Source organism: Polypterus senegalus, chromosome 9 (assembly GCF_016835505.1).
Source record: "Polypterus senegalus isolate Bchr_013 chromosome 9, ASM1683550v1, whole genome shotgun sequence".
NCBI lineage: Eukaryota > Metazoa > Chordata > Cladistia > Polypteriformes > Polypteridae > Polypterus > Polypterus senegalus.
In genome coordinates this window covers 126,240,737-126,260,394 of record NC_053162.1, presented here as the reverse complement: position 1 = coordinate 126,260,394, position 19,658 = coordinate 126,240,737, and the positions used below count along the sequence as shown (strand labels likewise).

The window sequence follows — 19,658 nt, the reverse complement described above, 5'->3', positions numbered from 1 at the left end:
TTAAGAGTATTATCCTGACCCAGGCTGGTTCTACCTATATATACTGTCAGGGTACGATCTGATTTTCTGTGGCATAGCATAGAAAATAGAGAATATAGAAAAGCAATGGATTCTTGGTTTTTGGATAACACATTATATAAATGTATGCAGCACACTGGACCTGAAAAAGGAATAATGATACTGTTATGAGAGAAGAAAGGAGTGGAGGAACATTTCATCTTGCTGTGGCTCCAGAATATGGGGCAGGGAAACAAAGGGGAATTGACTATGGCAACAGAATATTCACCAGGAACTTTGTCAGTTATAGTAAAACAATTATCCTTCCATTATGCATTTTATGGACTGGGCATTTTTGAAAACAAACTCATATCCTTAAGCGAGTAATTGGCTTGAGGGATGCCAGAATTCACCAGAAGTCTTCCATTTTAATTGTGCAAACAGTGTCAACCGAAAAGGGAACATTTAAAGTAAAACATGTTTATTTTATTCTTCTATGGCAGTAAAATCAATCCATAATCTTTTCTTTTCATCCAAAAACTGGTAAATCACTGGAAAAGATGTATGTCTGATTCTTTATACCTTGTGCAATTAATGACTTCACAGTACAAATGTGGTAAACTGTGCCCTGTAACCCAGGAAAATGACCAGACTCAACAAAGTTCAACCAAAAATAGAAGTTTATTAACAGGAAATTGAGAGTCCCGGAGAAATATAATGAAAGCAAGGGTATAGGGCAACATACAAAAAACACCAACAAAACCATGACTGCCTTGGACCTACATAGACTCAAAATCACTTTCCTACCTTTTTTGCCTCACTCCAGACCTTCCTCCCTGCCAGGTGAACTGTTGTATGCTCTTCTCTCCTGACATCAAGTTAATCCATTTAAGGAATCAGAGGTCCTTTAAAAACATGACCTGAAGTACTTATCTGTTGCTCAAAACCCATAGAAAGAGATGCAGTTGTTCCCCCAAAGGTGATTCTGATGCTGAAGTACAGTTGCAGCTGTATTGCTGCTTTTAGTCTAGCCTAGAGGAGGATCAATTGACTTTGTGACCTTCTCCAGCAGCCCTCAATATCCTGTCTGGGGTGTAGCTTCTTCCAACGATTGGATAATTCTTTGGTTTACCTTCTGGGTAATGGTCTAGACCACCTCACGGGTGGATCTTTGGCATTTGTTCTGGGCAGTACTGTACAGAAAGAAAAGCCCTTGCAGAGCTCCTCACTACCCAGCTGTCCTTCAAATACTGTACACATGCATAGATTTTTGACTAAATATTTAACTATATACAAAAAGAATTGCTGTTGTTCTTGTGACTGACCAACTCTCCTGTGACTATTTGATTAGTTACACATATCACACTGTGGGTTGGTCCACTATTTGTCCTCAGAACAACATGAGTTCAAGGCAGCACAGATTTCCCAAAACTTTGAAAATGTGACAGAGGAATTGTAGTCCTCATAGACACCACTATGTCCCATTATTGTTGCATCAGATTAGACAGACAGACAGACAGATAGATAGCAGTATATTTTGAGACTCACGTCAATACATTTTCTTTTGCTTTTTTAATGTGGTTGAACCCACGTTTTGTTTTCATTATATGGGGTTAGCCTTCGGGTGCACCAAAGATTTATGATCTCTTTGTCTTTTTCAGTACAGTACCTACATACATGCATACATACACACTATCACCAGTAGGGGGCACCACCAATCAATCAATCAATCAACCAACATTTATTTATATAGCACATATTCATACAAAAAAATGTAGCTCAAAGTGCTTTACAAAATGAATAGAAAAATAGAAGACACAATAAAAGATAAACATAAGTCAACATTAATTAACATAGAATAAGTAAGGTCCGATGGCCAGGGTGGACAGAAAAAAAAAAAAACTCCAAAGGCTGGAGAAAAAAATAAAATCTGTAGGGGTTCCAGACCACGAGACCGCCCAGTCCCCTCTGGGCAATCTACCTAACATAAGTCAAACAGTCCTCTTTGTATTTAGGGTTTTCATGGAAGGACCTGATGATGATGGTCACGTAGACTTCTGGCTTTCAGTCCATCAATGTTGGTGCATCATGATGCTTTGAGTAGGTGCATCAAAAATAAATCAAAAATCCTAGTGCATCAAGTTTATTTCTGATAACCTCATTGAATCCATTATTGCCAATTACTAAGATTTCAGTTTTCTCTTTATTTAGTTTGAGAAAATTACTATTCATCCAAGCACCAAACCCCAGACACAGTCACACCCAACACATTCAGGGGTTCAAAATATAGCCCATTTATTATACAAAGTACCTTAATGAACAGAAAACCATAGCCAAAGTATTGGATATAAAAGATTATTTCAGGTTCCTTCCCTCTACTTCCTTTTGTAACAGTGGGCTTCATCCTCTGTCTCCTGATGCTGATTCCTTGAGGCAGTTTGGGGCATCTTCTTTTATCTTGACTCAAGAATACTTCCAGTGCCACAGCACTGTCTTGATTCTATTCTATTTAAAATAGAAAGCCCCAGCGGCTATTCAATTTTTAGTTAAATCACCTAAATATCTGTTTTCTTTCTAATACACCTTTACTTGTTAAAATATTATATAAACTAAAGATTTCTCACCAAATTAGTTTAGTCAAGAAAGTGTTACTTCTATTGACTTTAAGTATAACTATCTGGTCCATACTACAAGTAGGTTGTGATCTGAGGACGTTTTCAGGGTTATCATTGAGGACCCATCTTTCAACAGATTAAGTATGACGATTGAACAACTGAGTTACACTGTTTAGGCTCCTCAGACATTTTTTAAAATGCTTACCTTACTAATAAAATACATACTGTATGCTTACATTGATTGTGTATACCATATACAGTACAATGCAAAATTCTTAGTCAAAAGCAGAAATGCCATGAATACTTTTAATCAACAATAATACTCCTAGAAAGTGCCACAAAATGAAAGAAAGAAACAAACAAACAAAAAACAAACAAATAAATAAATGAATTCTGTATTTATTGTGACCACCCTTTACCTTAAAAATAGCAGCATTTCTTTTAGGTCCACTTATATGTAGCTGCTGCAGGTACTTGCGTGTTTGGTTGTTCTAAGTCTCTCAGAGAACTTACCCGAGTTCCACTGCAGACTCTAGCTGTCTGTTTTGCTTGTCTCTGCAAGTAATCTCAGACTGGCTTGATGATGATGAGATAAAGGATATATGGGGGCCACAGAATCTTTTGCTGGTGTTTGTCCCTCTTTTCACTGCAGATAGTTTGTTTTCTATGTGCTTGGGATCATCTTTGTTACTTTAAAACAAAGTTGGGACTAGTCACATGCCTCAGTCTTCTCAATTTTGATCAACTCGCCAACTCCATTTGTGGAAATGCAGCACCAAACCTGCAGGGAACCTTTATTGTGCTTCAGTGTTGCCTGCAAACATTCATTCATGCACATTCACTTTGACAGATCAGTCCAGAGCACCTGTTGCATTTTCTCTACATCCCATTATTTTGTTTTCATGTATAGAGGGGTCCCTTGGCTTCATTCTCACCTTGGAGGAATGACTTTCTGGTTACATCTCCTCCATGAACACCACTCTGACAAAACTTCTCCAGACTGTAGAAGAGTCTTAATGGTTTCTATCAGTTCTGAGCTGATAGCAATGCCTTCTGATTTCGAAGAAAAGTAAGCTTGATGTATTTCTTGTTTGCTGTGATGTTTCTGTTTCTGACCAATGCCTTTCTGGCCCACAAGCTTCCCATTTTTTGTGCTTTCGAAGAAGAGCTTGGGAGTGTTATTTATCATGCAGGATGGCAACCTTGTGTCTTGTTGCCATGCTCACTTTTGCCATTGTGTAAGATATGCAGGATAACTCAACACATCTACCACAACGTCAGCTTTTTAGTATTATTGTTCTTTTCACACTTTTATTTTCTCTACACAGCTTTCTGTTTCAGTTATTCCCTTTGGTTCAATCTACACATTATGTCATTAATCATTGGCATATATTTGTTATATTTGTTTAATCAGGCTATACATCTACAAAGATGTCACTTTATTTACTGGAAAGTGGTCTATTAATACATTACTTTCTTTCTTTAAGGACATCCAAATATCTTTTTGTATTGCTTCAGTTTTTGCAAAAGCAATGTTTGGAACAGTAAATCATTTTTTTATTTAGACATTAATCCAGAAGACGTCAAATAACAGCCTAAGACAAATAATTTTGTGTACTATCTCAAGCATCTAAGACTTTTGCACAGTTCCTAGAGCCCTGCAATGGACTGACACTTTCAACAGGACTGGTCATTGGTGGACCCTGCGAGCCGGAATTGGATTTAGTAGGTTAGTGCTGTTATGTTATAAAGTTCAAGCAATGCATGGCCCATAATAAAAACTCATATTTTTTTCCTTTTGAGCATTTCTGTTTTATTGATGTATGTTTGAGCCTGTGCATATTATTATGTTTGGGCATCCAAAATAAAACTGGTTATGTTTTTCTGAAAAAGGTGTATTCACACAACACCAAAAGTACTGTATACTTAACTATTTAAATTAAATTTGCCATTTTGTTAACTTAGAGACAAACAATATTCATATAAAGAATCTAACCTTTCTGATGAAAATAAATATTTTATATTTTCCAATGAAATACTGTAATTGTCTGCAAGATGCATCCTTTAAAAAACGTGCAGTGAAACCAAATAACTTATTATATTTAAAAAGGCTTATAAGTAAAAGGCAGAAGTTTGATTTGGATAATACAAGCAGAAAGGTTTGTTTGAAAACCGGAAGACTCATTCTACAGAAGAACAGACACAATGGAAAAAAATTATCAGGAAAACCTACCCAAGGCTTGATAATGTGCCACAAAGCCCAGATACTGCTCTTCATGAGAAAGGTCTGAATTAAAAACAACTTTTAGTGTGTTATCAGGAGACAAGATGGGCTTCTTTCCTGGGTGCATACCAGTCTCGGAGGTTTCCTGGCCACAGAAAAGTCCCAGTATCTTTCGATGATGCATAACCTATTAAAAAAAAAAATCAAGCAATATGAAATGGATAAAAAAGATTATGTAAGAAACATCAGGAAAGAAGCATTGTGCTATAGCTTAGAAAAGCAGTTTATCATCTACAGTAAAATACAATACAAATTTCAAATTATAATTAACTTTACATTAATTAATGAAACAATGCTTTATTTTATTTTGGAGTTAAGAATGTAAACATTTTCATGCACACACTTCTGGTGAGGTTCTTCAGAGGTTCTGAACCAACCGCAAAGTCAGAACTCTTGTCAAACAGTGTGGTGTGCATATAAAGACAAAATGCATAAAAATAACTTTGTTGCATTTCTGAAGTATATCAAGACAAAAAGTAACAAATTTCTAGGACGTGTACAAGGTGACATTGCAAGTTCACATGAGCTCAAAGGAATAGTAGAATAAAGAAAAGCTGTACTTCTCAGACAATAAATTGGTGAAAAAAATAACAACTTTAAAATTACAGTACAGGGACATCAAACTAGCCTTGATTCAGAAATAATGGGGACAGAACTGACTCTTCTAACTTCATGAGAGACTAAGTAACTATAACATATCTTACTCTTTATTGTTTTGAGTTGGCCAGTCTACCTGGATAATTCTAAAATGGAAAGTGTTTTCTAGCCCTCATATAGGCACAAAATTCAGAGAAGGTTAAGTTTTACATTATTTCTAAATGAAGAACAGCAGGTAGAGTACAGGAAGTGATACAGTATGCTCCCAACAGCAAAATTGCAAGGTTTGAGTTGTTTCAAAAGCTAAAGCTCAAATAAATATTAGTTGTTAATTTTAACTGTAAAATCAATGATAGTGAAAAATCCAAATTTGATAAGACGTCCAGCTATTTAATCATTAAAATTAAAAATCATCAATTAAAAGATAGCTACAAATAAAAAGGAAAAACAAAGGGAGTTTAACATGGAGTGGAAGAAAGAAGAAAAATGAAACAGACTTTATCCTAGTAGGTAAACAACAATAGATTTTAAAAGTTATAATATTTCTTTAGTTTTGTCCTTGGATCATCGACTACTAATATCAGAAGTAAAAGTAAGAAAGTAAATAAAGAGAGGGAGAGGTGTTTGCCGGTTGAACACCTTTTAAAAAAGGTATGATATAAAAAAGAACATGACGTTGATTTAAATAATTAACAGTGTTAAAGGAATATATACAATCTCAATAAAATGGATAAAGGATGCAAAAGTAGAAAATTCTAACCAGATAAAAGAAAAGACAGAAAGAAAGAAAAACTCAGAAAATCTATAAATTCTGTAGAAAAGGAAAGATAAATGATTAAATAAAAAAGTAAATAGAAAAACTTAAACAAAAGACTGAAAACACATCTTCTTACACAACTTGTGGCTGTTCGTTTGTCTGTCCAGGATTTTAAATCACTTGTAGCTCGCAAACCGTTTGACCTATTGACCTGAAATTTGGTACAAATATACTACATGACATCTACTATCCGCTTAGTGGGTGATGATTGACATTCAAGGTTATTCCTCTTTTTATATTTATTTTATTGTAAAATATACTCTTGGCAGTGGCCAGTGGGGTGGCTGTGCGGAGCCTGCATACGGGTGCCGTTCTCATTTCCTACCACCTTTGCCATCACTTCATTCTTGAGGCAGTTAAGTGAAAAATTAAGAAAAATGTACTAAGTAATTGCAACACAAACACTGACTTAATCAGTTTTAACGTGAAAAGATGTTGACAAAAGAAAAGAAGAAGTGGGCCGCTAGGGTGGAGAAAAGAGCTGCTCAGGAAGCAGCAAGTGCATCAACCTCTGGTTAAATGAAGTCTAAACGTACAGAGAAAACTATGAAAATTAGGAATGCCTAAGTCAAGCGTATTCACTGCACATTATCATGCAGTGTGCTGTTACTGGTATAGAAATAAGAAGAAAAGATGACATTTCACAGCAGACAAGTGTGAGAGGAATGGGAGAAATGCACACACTAATTCATTACAAGGATAAAAGAAAAGAAGAATTCTACGCTGTTTTCATTGTCTGAGCTGCCTCGAAAGCTTGCATGTTGTAAACTACTCAGGTAGACAAAAATTAGGTCATTTTGTCTCACTTCTTACTGCACCCTAAACCTAACACAGTACATCACTCTACTACTGCACTGTATACAGAAAATGAACAATAAGGAAAGCAACCTCCAACAGAAAAGTAAAAGGATAAGGGAAATAATTTAAACTTATTAAACCTATATACTGTAGATCTGTATAAAGCAAAGGAAAGAAAGTCTATAAAAACGAAAAGAAAAAAAAATGAAAGAAACTGTTACAGTAGAAGGAACACAAATGAAATTAGAAGAATATTTCTTATCAGAAATAGAAGCACCCCTATGCAAAAAAAAAAAAAAAATACATGGTTTATGTGGGAATTTCATGAAACCTTCGAAATATAGAGTTTACTCTTTAGAGAACTTTTGAGAAACAGCATAAAAATAAATACCAGTGATATGGAAGATGAAAATAATAACCTTGATTGAAAAAAAAATAGATTTAATGGGAATTACTAATTTGCATCAAATGTCCTTATTTTGACAGGATTATAAACAATGGAGCAAAGTAATTTAGATTTAAAGCCGGTACAGACAAACTTACTGAAAGTGAGCGGGTATGTGCTGTCTCTACTATGGCAATAACAGAACTTTTAACATTGTTGAAAGAGATTTTAGAATATACAAAATAGCAAAAAAATGCAAGTAGGATTGTTAAATAAATATAAACACTAAAAAGCATATGACACTTTAGATCATAAGTACTTACAGAAAATTCTAAGATGTCATAAGTCATATGAGGAATTGATACAAAATTGTTATGAATATATTACAAGTTGAGATGGAGCACTTCAGTCACATTGTAACGGCTATCCAAGCAATTCCTTAGGGCAAATTCTAAATGTGCTGAAAAAATGAGTTAACTTTCCCAGTCTGTTCATTCATTGGACATGTCTAGTAAATTGAAATCTCAATATTTTTAATTAACTTGTGGAAGTATAATTGATATTATTTTAGTATCAAGTATTTGAACATTCTCTGACACACATCTAGGCCTGTTACACAAAAACTCAGGAAAAAGCTACAGGATCACAAGTCATGTGAGACACAAAGGGAAAAAAGAAAGCTGCAGGGTCAACATACTGCCCAAAGACAAGAGCTTGAATATCTTTTTATTCTAAACTAGGGGGCTTCGCCCCCTGCTCGCTTCGCTTGCCCACCCCTGGGTTTAGTTTACCGGATATACAATTTAAAGAGATTATTTTTTTGGGAATTGTTACATATGCATTATTTTCACTTTTACTTTAAAACGTTTGTAAAAACAATACTTGTCCTTTATTTCCAGCCACGGGCGTGGTTAAATCTCTTTCTCACAGGATGCATAACGCTGCTCGCGTTGTGAAGGGGGGTGGGGGGGCTGAACGCATGCTAAGGAGAAGCCTTTGGATCAGCTGCTGTCTTTCTGCTCCTGCTACTGGCGAGCTGCGTTTTCTGCTTGTTGCGCTGCGCGTCGATCATTTAAAAGCCTATACTGCAGCTGTCCATTTGCCACTTCGCATCTCTGATGCTCACGTTGTAAAGGGGGAGGGGGAGGATTGGGGCTGGATGCATTCTAAGGAGAAGCGATCATATCATCTGCTGGCTTGTTGCTGCTGCTGCTGGCGAGCTGCGCGTTCTTCTTGTCGTTGTTTTAAGAGCTGGGAGCACATGAAGTATGTCTGCCAAAAGCATTCCAACAACTGCTAGGCTAGATGTCTGTGAACTTGTTTTAAATGTTGTCTCACTGCCTTGTCTCACGGGATGTCAAATTGTCTTCTGAGAAGATCACGTCTAGTCTCCCTCCCAAGATTTCTTGTTTATAATATGCAATGAAGAGGAGGTGAAGTTGTCTATTTTGTACAGTACAGTTTGAAATTTCTAATATTAGCTCAGTTGTTTCAACCTCACACACAAGTTCACAAATGTATTGCATGATAAACCAAAAATTATGATTTCTCTAAATACATAAGGTCCTCCATTTGAACAGGAAAGGCACTAATGAATGCATTCAATAAATGTTTACCAAAAATAGACAATTTTGAATTGCTGCATGTGAATAACCCACAAATGTATCACTGTAGAAAATTTGTAAATTTGCAATAAATTACTGACAACTAGTTGCCTTAGATTCACAATATTTTGTTGTATCATATTACTGTATGTGTCTCAATAGTACCTTACATCATCACTCTCAGAAAATTACATGCAATGTCTATTACAGCAGATCATAGTAGATTACACTCTACAACAATTATGCTCTTGCTGATAACATTCATACATAATCTCTTTTTATCTCAACTCAAATAATTCTCTCTCTAAAATTCAACTTTAGCATTCATATTTTTCATATTTATTAAAATTGTATCATTTTGTCTTGCACTACTGAACCAACAATTTTGGCGCCCTGAAACTTGAGCTGTTATAGGGACCCCTCACAATCAGCAATGTGGGCTGGGTGACGACTGTTATCTTCTTCAATGGAGTTTTTATATGACAGATCACCACAACTTTTTTTTTTATTATTTATTAAACACTACATCTCAAATGTAAAAAAAAATGCTATACTGGATTATTTCATATGTCAAAGTCACTGGTGTGAATAAAAAATTCCTGTACCTTATAGTTTTTGAGTAATGGGGGGATGAAAATTAGGGAAATGTTATATGATGTATGTTGTATGATACATTATAGAATGATAAAATAAAATGTAGAAAAGACCAAAGTCAATATAATCTTTCATTTAAGAACCTTATGAGAATATATACTGCATGAAGCACATATTCATGTACAGTTTTGCCATGTCAGAGCTTCCTTGCAATATAATTTTCTAAAGACAATATGCATAAAGAATTTTAGCCCTCTTCACTCAAGGTAGACCATTTATAAAGGACAGATTTAAAAAATTAATTTCTGCTTCACATCTTGTGATAAGAATAAATCTCTCTAGTATATAAAAAAACCTGGGACGAGACATGACTTTTTCAGAGACATACTTTCAAATCCTGCGAGACGAGACTTTTTGCCAAGAGATTTAACCACACTCGTGGCCTGAAATAAAAGACAAAGAGTAGATGACAAAGTAGAACGTCGTAAAGAATTCAAAAACATTGGCGCGATACACATGCAGAGCACGTTAGAGATAAATTAAAGTAAATTTAATAAAAATGTGAATTTCTGTCATAAATGTTAATAGTATTTAAATTATTAATAATAATTATTAATTTGAATTCTTTTTTTCATGTATGGCTGGCCTGCTTAATACTTTAATAATCTTTATAGTTTAACCATTATTTTGTATTGAATTGTACTATCCATCCATCCATCATCCAAACCGTTATATCCTAACTACAGGGTGGGTCACGGGGGTCTGCTGGAGCCAATCCCAGCCAACACAGGGCGCAAGGCAGGAAACAAACCCTGGGTAGGGCGCCAGCCCACCACAGAATTATACTACATTATTAATATTTAAAAAGAAAACCTTCTCAGACAGTAGACCTCCAACATTTTTAAGCAACCTGGACTAAAGTCACTTCTGGAGCCCCTTCAAGATTTGGGGTCCTGAAGCTTAAGCTTCATTAGTTTCATAGTAGGTCCGCCCCTGTTGTCTGGTGGAGAAAGAAAGCTGCTATTGTGTAGTGTGCTCAAGATCACCGCTTTACCGAATAAAACACATCATAAATCACCTTCAAAACAAACAAACAAAAAACACACAAAACAATTTGTTTGCTACCATCTTTATATTTGTTCTCTTTATATTTGGTTTCTTCACAGTACCAAGACATTTGTGTCTTCGGTAACAATTTGCGGCGTAACAAAAAAGGGGCGTTTCTTATGTAAATATAATAACATTATGCAAATACAGAATTCTGCGCCATTGCGACTTTACATAAATAAATTATTCCTAAAATAGTCTTGCACTTCGAAACAATTAATTGATATTGACTGCTAAAACTCTGCTTACATGTAAGTTTACGTCTATTTAAAATCATTGTTTAAATCGTTTATTTTATTGCAGTTTTTTGACTGTGAAAATATACAATTAATATCATATAATTTTATGGGATATGTCTAAACTGTATACACCAAAATTTATATCAAGTTGACCTCCTGTCCACATCACTGCTCGGTCGCTTATTCATTGTGTCTGTATTTCTCTGCGCGAATAAAAACTTTAGTTTAGACGATATCGAACAAGTAGCCATCAGTGTTATTGTAACCAGGATTTGACTTTTAAGCGTTACTTTTTTCTTCTTCTTCTTCCGTAAATATTTTATTCGTATACGGAGTCGCTATTTTTTATTCTCCCCACACATATAAATGAAACGGTATGAAAACGTACGAACTGAAAGTGTCCCACTTTCACAAGTGTCTTGCTTGTTGCAATAAGACGCACTTTCTAAATCTCTCATTTAATATAATTAATGCATTCAGTTATCGTTCTAGGTATTTGACTGATCCAATCTTAAAAGAAACGGACTTCTGTAAACACACTGTCATTAATATGTGAAAATTCAGCCATGAACTGTTGAAACGCTGAATTGACGTGCCAAGAAATCAGTAAACAAATTGCCAAGCGAACTAATTTTATGTCGCCGCCCCAGACTGTAGCTTTTTCACGATTGTGCAGGAAAAAGACCTGAAGCTTCGAAAATAGTGACATCTGGCGAGTTACAGAAATCATAGCAGCCATGAGCTCGACACAGCCTAAGTACTCCTTGCTCTTGTTGATAGAATGCTGTAGTTACTATCGTACAGGGGCTCTAAAATACTGAAAGTCCATGAACACCCTGCGTGATTATTTTGAACTTATGATATAATCATTTATCATTACTTCAACAGTTTCAGTTTACTGCCATCATGAATATTGTTCTTATAGCACCGCACCAGTTTTCGCCTGCATCAAGCTAATAATACTTAAGGCCCGCTTGTTGCTGTTGCAGCGATTATTTTAATTATTTCGGAAAGCTTGCAATTTGTATCTGCTCGCCTGCAGCTGGCACTAAACTGCTCATTTGTATGATGAAAAGCCAACTCACACTGCTGACGTCTAATTCCTAGGCTGATGCACTTTGACAAGTGTCGTTATTAGCAAACACAACTCAGAGGTACCAGAGTTTTCTAAGTTTTACTATAGGTGTATTCTTACCGTAACAGACGGTGCCGTCTTTATATTCCGTTACGGTGCACTCCTCCAAAGCAATTAAATAAAATATTTCTCTGGATCAGTTAATCACCTTACACTTATGTTGTATTTTCTCTATATCGCAAACACCCCTACTTATTGTCTCCCAACTCACTACTCAAAAACATCCTTCCGCCGCACCTTTCCTTTTTCCTAACGTCTCCTTCTCTTAAGAGGTGTGCCCGTCCCTTAGAGAATAGAAGCCTTTCACCCAGTCCCATCACTAACAGAGTTCCACCATTTCTGCTCCCCCACAGCCAATCTCCAACTGCCTGTACGACACAAAACACAAGTCACCATTGAGTCATTATTATTATTATTATTATTAGTAGCAGTAGTATGTGAAGCAATGTGAAAGTACTTGGAGAATAATTGCAAAGAATCGTAGCAGGGTTTAGAGGGTGTGCTTGTGAAACTGGACACACCTAATACAAACGAGAATATACCTCAAGCAGGGTAGTGTATTAATGACACGTTACAAGTTTACGTACATTCGAATAATATAGCCATCGCATTTAAGTTTTTGAAAAGAAGTTCCACACTTCTGAACTTAAAACCTAACTGAATATTGTCTGTGGATACGTTACGAGCTAAATTCACACATCTCCTTATATATCATTTGAGTCAACCAAAATTTTCCAATGAACCACCATCGTTTTCAGAAACATTTAAAACTCACACACCGTTCGCCTCACAGACTTTCCTACAATTCAATAAAATCTTATTTTTAACAAAACTGTGGGCTTCCTCAAAAGAGAAAACCTGCTGGACAAATACTTAAAGAGCTAAAATCCATTGACGAACAAACGTACTGCGACAGCAACCCTCTAAATTCGAGAGTATTCTGCTTTATGGTACTCAATTATGGGCGCATAAAAACTAGTGTTTTTAAATAAATACAATAAATACATTTTCATAAAAGAATGTAAGACTATTTAAAAAAGCTGAAACATATAAAGTTTTACTCAGTATTAATCTTAAACAATAGAAATTAAGTTAAAAAATAGAACCAGTCCTGTATGCAAATGACCAAATGATTCCGCCAATGCTATCATTGCACTATTGGGTCTCGCCACGCCTTTTAAAAACGTCGATCTACTTACATATTAAACTGCGCGCTAAAGGTTTTAGCATTCGTTTCTGTATATCCATAACCCAAAACAAAAAGGGCGTTTGACCTCTGACATAAATGACAAAACAGACGAGGTCTTCTCATGACAAATGTACCCCTTTATTGTTAAAACTGCTTTTCAGTATCGGTCAGTGTACTTCCGCGTACTGCCTTCCGGAGGAATAACAGAAAGGAATACGACAGCGTTTCTCACGCATCAAATTTAATCAGTTAATTAAAAGTAAACTATGAATTAAAAAAAATATTGGGGCTGGCATTCTCGTTGCAAATCAAAATGGCAGGACAAATCGCTTTTTTGCTGTTAAGCCGACGAGTGCATGTAAGACTGCTCTTTGCAAATGTTTTTCACCTAAATTAAAACACAAATCTGTTATTCCTATGTTTAACAAATCAATTATTTCTATGTTTAATTCTATAGTAAGATATCGCTTTCGAACTTTGCTTTTAACAATATTCTGTATCTATGGCGTTACTACTTTCAAAACAGATATTTTGGAGCCCCCTGTTGGAATTGTCGCTAAACGAACAATTTATCAGGAGAGGCAAAGTTTAAAACACCTTAACTTTGACATTATTGATCGAAAACACGTTGTATCTTAAGGATGGAATATGTTGAATAAAAGGCAGACATATCTGCATTAGATGTCACCCTTATTTTATATTTTCAATTTCATTTTTATAATGTTATGTTCACTGGTTTGTTTTTAGACCTATAAAGTTTTCCTCATCTCAGTTCAGTTTCCACTTGGTATTTAATCATTACTCCCATGTTAACCTTCTAGGTTTAACACAGTATTAGGTGCCATTATTGCGTGTTTCTATATTGTGAGTTTCTTTAAATCTTAAAGGTATTTACCTCCTTTATTACTTTGTTTCTTGTAACTTTTTCATGTTTTAAATTCCACTGGAAAATAAAACCCTCACTCATCAGCAATTTTATCACTTTACTGGGAGGAAGGAGTGACACGGTTATTTACAATACTTTGGTACAACTACCATGTCAGCTAGTTTTATCTTCCTCCTCTACTGTCTGCTTTCTTAATGACCATAGCCCTAACTTATAGTCTGCTTCCAATTCCATATCTTGCTCCTTCCATTGGACTGTATTTGGACCCTGTGTTAGGATATAGTGGGTTGAATAATGACTGACTGACTGATATAGATATTATTTGTGTGCAATATTATCATTTCAGCTCTTCTTTAGGACAATGTATTTATTAGACCTACCCTGCTATTTTGATTATTGTTACTTAGATGTGGGAATGTCCTTATGCCATGATGCAATACATTTCTCACTATGCCTCATGGGCTTAATGGCTACCATTGCTGCTTCACAGGTTTCGGAGTCCTTGGTTTAAATGGTGGCCAAGCCATTACCAGTTTTGATTTCTGTACTATAGAAAACCCCCAAAAAACCATCTTCATCATACAGTATGTAGCATCTTTCTATAGTGAAAGCTACCCCAGCCATTTTTCAGATACAGATATATCAGGTTAAGGAGCAGGGTCTCAATATGTGTCAGAGTGGAGACAGAAGGCTGCAACCTTATGGACAGAATCCACTTCTTTAGCCACTAACACTGCACTGCCACATATACTCAGCAAAAAAAGAAACGTCCCTTTTTCAGGACTGTGTATTTCAATAATAATGTTTTAAAAATCCAAATAACTTTACAGATCTTCATTGTAAAGGGTTTAAACAATGTTTTCCATGCATGTTCAATTAACCATAATTAATTAACATGCACCTATGGAATGGTCTTTAAGACCATAACAGCTTACAGAAAGTAGGCATTTAAGGTCACAGTTCTAAAAACGCAGGACACTAAAGAGACTTGTCTACCGACTGTGAAAAACACCCAAAGAAAGATGCCCAGGGTCCCTGCTCATCTGCGTGAACGTGCATTAGGCATGCTGCAGGGAGGCATGAGGACTGCTGATGTGGCTAGGGCAATAAATTGCCATGTCCGCACTGTGAGACGCCTAAGACAGCGCTACATGGAGACAGGAAGGACAGCTGATCATCCTCGCATTGGAAGACCACGTGTAACAACACCTGCACAGGATCGGTACATCCGAATATCACACCTGCGTGACAGGTACAGGATGGCCACAACAACTGCCCGAGTCTCACCAGGAACACGCAATCCCTCCATCAGTGCTCAGACTGTCCGCAATAGGCTGAGAGAGGCTGGACTGAGGGCTTGTAGGCCTGTTGTAAGGCAGGTCCTTACCAGACATCACCAGCAACAACGCCGCCTATGGGCACAAACCCACCTTTGCTGGACCAGACAGGAGTGGCAAAAAGTGCTCTTCACTGATGAGTCACGGTTTTGTCTCACCAGGGGTGATGGACTGATTCGTGCTTATCGTCGAAGGAATTGAGCACGTCTGGGACCTGTTGGATCGCAGGGTGAGGGCTAGGGCCATTCCCCCCAGAAATGTCCAGGAACTTGCAGGTGCCTTGGTGGAAGAGTGGGGTAACATGTCACAGCAAGAACTGACAAATCTGGACCAGTCCATGAGGAGGAGATGCACTGCAGTACTTCAAGCAGCTGGTGGCCATACCAGATACTGACTGGTACTTTTGATTTTGAGCCTCCCTTCATTCAGGGACACATTGTGAAACATTTTTAGTTTATGTCTTATGGTGTTGACTCTTTTAGTGTTCATACAAATATTTACACATTAAGTTTACTGAAAGTAAAAACAGTTGAAAGTCAGAGGACGTTTCTTTTTTTGCTGAGTATATTTAATTTATGTTATGTCCTCTGCATCCTATGAATGGTGTTCTTTTGCGAGTGAGAGAGAACTAGGTTTTGGGTAGACACACACAGAACACAGAGAAAAAGATTCAGGCACTTAGTTTAATACATCAATTGAGCCTTCCTTTGTGATCAAATGTTAGACACCTATCCCAGACAGATCAGAGGCCTGGTGAATCTGACTGTATGTGCACCGAATGTGCCTTGATGTTAAATGGTTGTTCATGCCTCAGCCCATCACTGCCAACATAGACTCTGATGTGCTGTAATGTTTACTGCAGAAAGCAGGCACTTCAAATGGTTTGATGAATGAAAAATAATATAAAAATCATAACACAATGCTAAATATAGTGAATAGTGCCCATAAACATTTATATTCTTTTGTTCCCAAATTTGTCACTTTGTCAAAATTGCCTATCTTCATTTCATTCAGTACAGATCTAGAGCCCTTCAGCTAGCTATAAATGCACTGTCCTTGACGTGTTCTGTTTATTTCTTTAGTGCCATAACTGAACATCAGACTCTTGATATTGATATCAACACAAGTGTCTCACAGTCTCTTGACCCAAGGGCAGTATTTTAGGATTTAGGTGTTATTTGTTTTTGAGTAGGTGCAAAGAGACTTTCTCAGATACTGTATATTAAACACGATTGTCACTTTTAGCCTTGTTTGTGGATCCATAACATATAGACAAGATGAGACAATTAATTATGACAGGTAGAAGGACAGATGGATAGATGGATCGACAGACAGACAGATAGATAGATAGATAGATAGATAGATAGATAGATAGATAGATAGATAGATAGATAGATAGATAGATAGATAGATAGATAGATAGATAGATAGCACTTTATTCATCTCTGCTGTGAAACTCACTGTTGCTACATAGCAAAGCAGTAGCTATTAGATAAGGGCAAGACTTGGGGCTGTACATACGATATACACAGTTACGTTGAGTGTTCCTCAAAATAGTTGTCCCTTAGTCATTGTGTCTGTTATAAATGGTGAAAAGAGGCGTATGTGATGAGACATTATATATTCTGATGGCTGTAGACATCAAAAGCCCCAGTTGTGCCTCTTAGAACACCATGGCGGGTTGTGCCTGTGGCTGCAGGTGTTCTTGGTCATTGCATCAAGGAGAAAGTAGGGTGAAATGACACCTTTGATTGGCTAACCAAATAGATTACAAATGCAAGCTTTCGAGGTAGCTAAGGCCCCTGAAAGCTTGCATGTTTAATCTATTTAGTTAGCCAATAAAAGGTGTCATTTCACCCTACTTTCTCCTGTATCAATCTATGGCTAACACTGTACAACACTCCACTGCTATCAGTGCATCAAGGAAAGAATGGAGAGTATTAGTCATGCTGGCCATGGCCCTTGTTTCTGCCACTGTGAGACTAGTATCACTCTTGTAATACTGCTGGTCTTTATGTTTAGTTTGTTCAGACAACTAACATCTCTTGAGCTAATGCTACTCCTTAGCCATGGCAGTCCAAATCATAAAACAGTACATGATCTACTATACACTGGTGGAATACTTTCTGTAGCTTTTCACCCACATTACTTCTCAAAAAGAAGGGCCTGCTCTGATTCTTTTCACAATGTAGGTCTGCGCTGGACATCCATTCCAGTCTTCCATTCACATGGACCACCAGGTATTTATAGGTTTGCCCCATCTCCAACCACTCCTCCATTATGGTGACAGATCTCAGGGGCTCCCAGCCATGTTGAGAAATGGGGGTAGGCAAAACCTTGCTTGAAGAAATAAATCATGGAGCGTAGGAAACAATGATATGAGAGATGTGAAGAGAACTGTACAATTAAAGATGACCTGAAGTAAGCATTCATAAATGGTAATTCTAATTAATAAATATGCTTCAAGTAGGAAAACAAATTAACATTTTCTTGATGCACAGCATTCTGCTAAGATAATGGGGGAAATATCCAAAAAAGTATCTTAATAGGATATGCTTCACAACCATTATAATTTCTGTTAGCAGATGCACTGTTGCTCACCTTCACATAGTCATAGCTGCATTTGTGGGATGGCTCCAAATCAAAGTGCTTGAATACCAACTGTAGACGATAACCCTTGGGAACTTGCAGGTTCCACTCGGTGTAGTTGGTATGAGGGTAAGGTTTAGGATAGTTGGGGCTCTGGATCTTTCCAAATATGTCAGAAGCTGGCTGAAACGTATTGTCCAATACCATGAAAGACAAACATGGACAAAAACAGTTCAGGAGATATATAGCCCTGTAGAAGGAAGAAATAATAATGTGTAACTTCTTTTGTCATAGATTTTTAAAAACATTTTACAGGAATTTAAAATACCATATACAAATATATAAACGAAGCTGATGCTGTCTGATTTGTAAAGCCATTTATATTGCTTCCTTCTGTCAGACAGATTCCTTAGTGCCAAACCTAATTAGTGGCTGGATAGTCAATTGAGATTTAAATATGTCACCCACAGTTTAGCGCCAGCAGTCACTCACCCCAATGCTAATGCCAGTAGCCTTTCCATATTACCAGGTTGGCCTGGCATGGTCTCTTAAAAAGTGAAGAATAAGTTCCAGGATCAGACTGAATTCTACCCCCAAGGTGAAGTAGAGGTTGTTGAGATTGTTGTTAAATGTTTCCACACTTCAGATATTCACTAGATTCAGTGGGTTGGTGACCAAATTAAATTTGAAGTGAACAGAAACAGTTTGACAAAATGGGAGGCAACAATAGAGAGGGGAGGAGAACTTACGGGAATAGAGTTGCTTCATGTATAGCCAAAGTTCAAAAAGCAGAAGACACTCTACCACAAAGATAATTTACTACTCTGACTTATGTTTGTTAATGACATCAATCATTAACTAGTCAAAATAAATTTGCATTGTCTGCTTACTTGCCTGGATCTACCTCTTCTTTGTTTTGGTGACTTGCCCATGTTTAATATTTTACTCTTACTCAATGTTATTTACAATTATATTTTAAAACACATTTAAATATATCATATATATGAGACATTGTCAATGAACTTGATCTATCTATCTATCTATCTATCTATCTATCTATCTATCTATCTATCTATCTATCTATCTATCTATCTATCTATCTATCTATCTTATAGAGCCTTTCATATGCATATATCTATCTTAAATTATACAGCACCTATAAATTTATGATATCACATGCAGAGTATTGATGTTATGGAAGAATGCGTTCCCGATGCCCTTAACTTGATATAATTTTGCTTGAACTCTAAAAATCAAAGTTCATCTTGAGTGAATTATTTTGTACAAGTAACTTTTTGTAATTGTATTAAAATAACCAGTAGAAAAACAATCATTTTATTTGTAAGGTCTAGTAGGGAAAGACTCTTTCTGAGAATATTCCATTGCTAATGAATATCTGGAGAAGACACTTCCACACATCACCAGCCCCTGGCATTAATTTAGCAGAGTCTCTGTCTATGAGAAGACAGACTGAAAATGAAAAAG

General features: G+C 36.5%; 1 protein-coding gene and 1 non-coding gene across 2 annotated transcripts in view; both read right to left on the bottom strand.

Moving 5' to 3' along the window:
* LOC120535736 (complement C1r subcomponent-like) overlaps positions 1–18,876 on the bottom strand; it is a 48,319-nt gene extending 29,443 nt beyond the window's left edge. The window contains exons 1-3 of the mRNA XM_039763763.1: positions 18,666–18,876; positions 18,186–18,423; positions 4,846–5,023 (exon numbers count right to left, since the gene is read on the bottom strand). Coding sequence (XP_039619697.1) covers positions 4,846–5,023; positions 18,186–18,423; positions 18,666–18,715 — 466 coding nt within the window. The 5' untranslated portion in view covers positions 18,716–18,876. The remainder of the gene's footprint in view (positions 1–4,845; positions 5,024–18,185; positions 18,424–18,665) is intronic.
* LOC120536137 lies at positions 13,007–13,066 on the bottom strand. Its single transcript, XR_005635043.1, has one exon. It is a non-coding gene; the product is annotated as a U7 small nuclear RNA (small nuclear RNA).
* Positions 18,877–19,658: the final 782 nt, after the last annotated feature.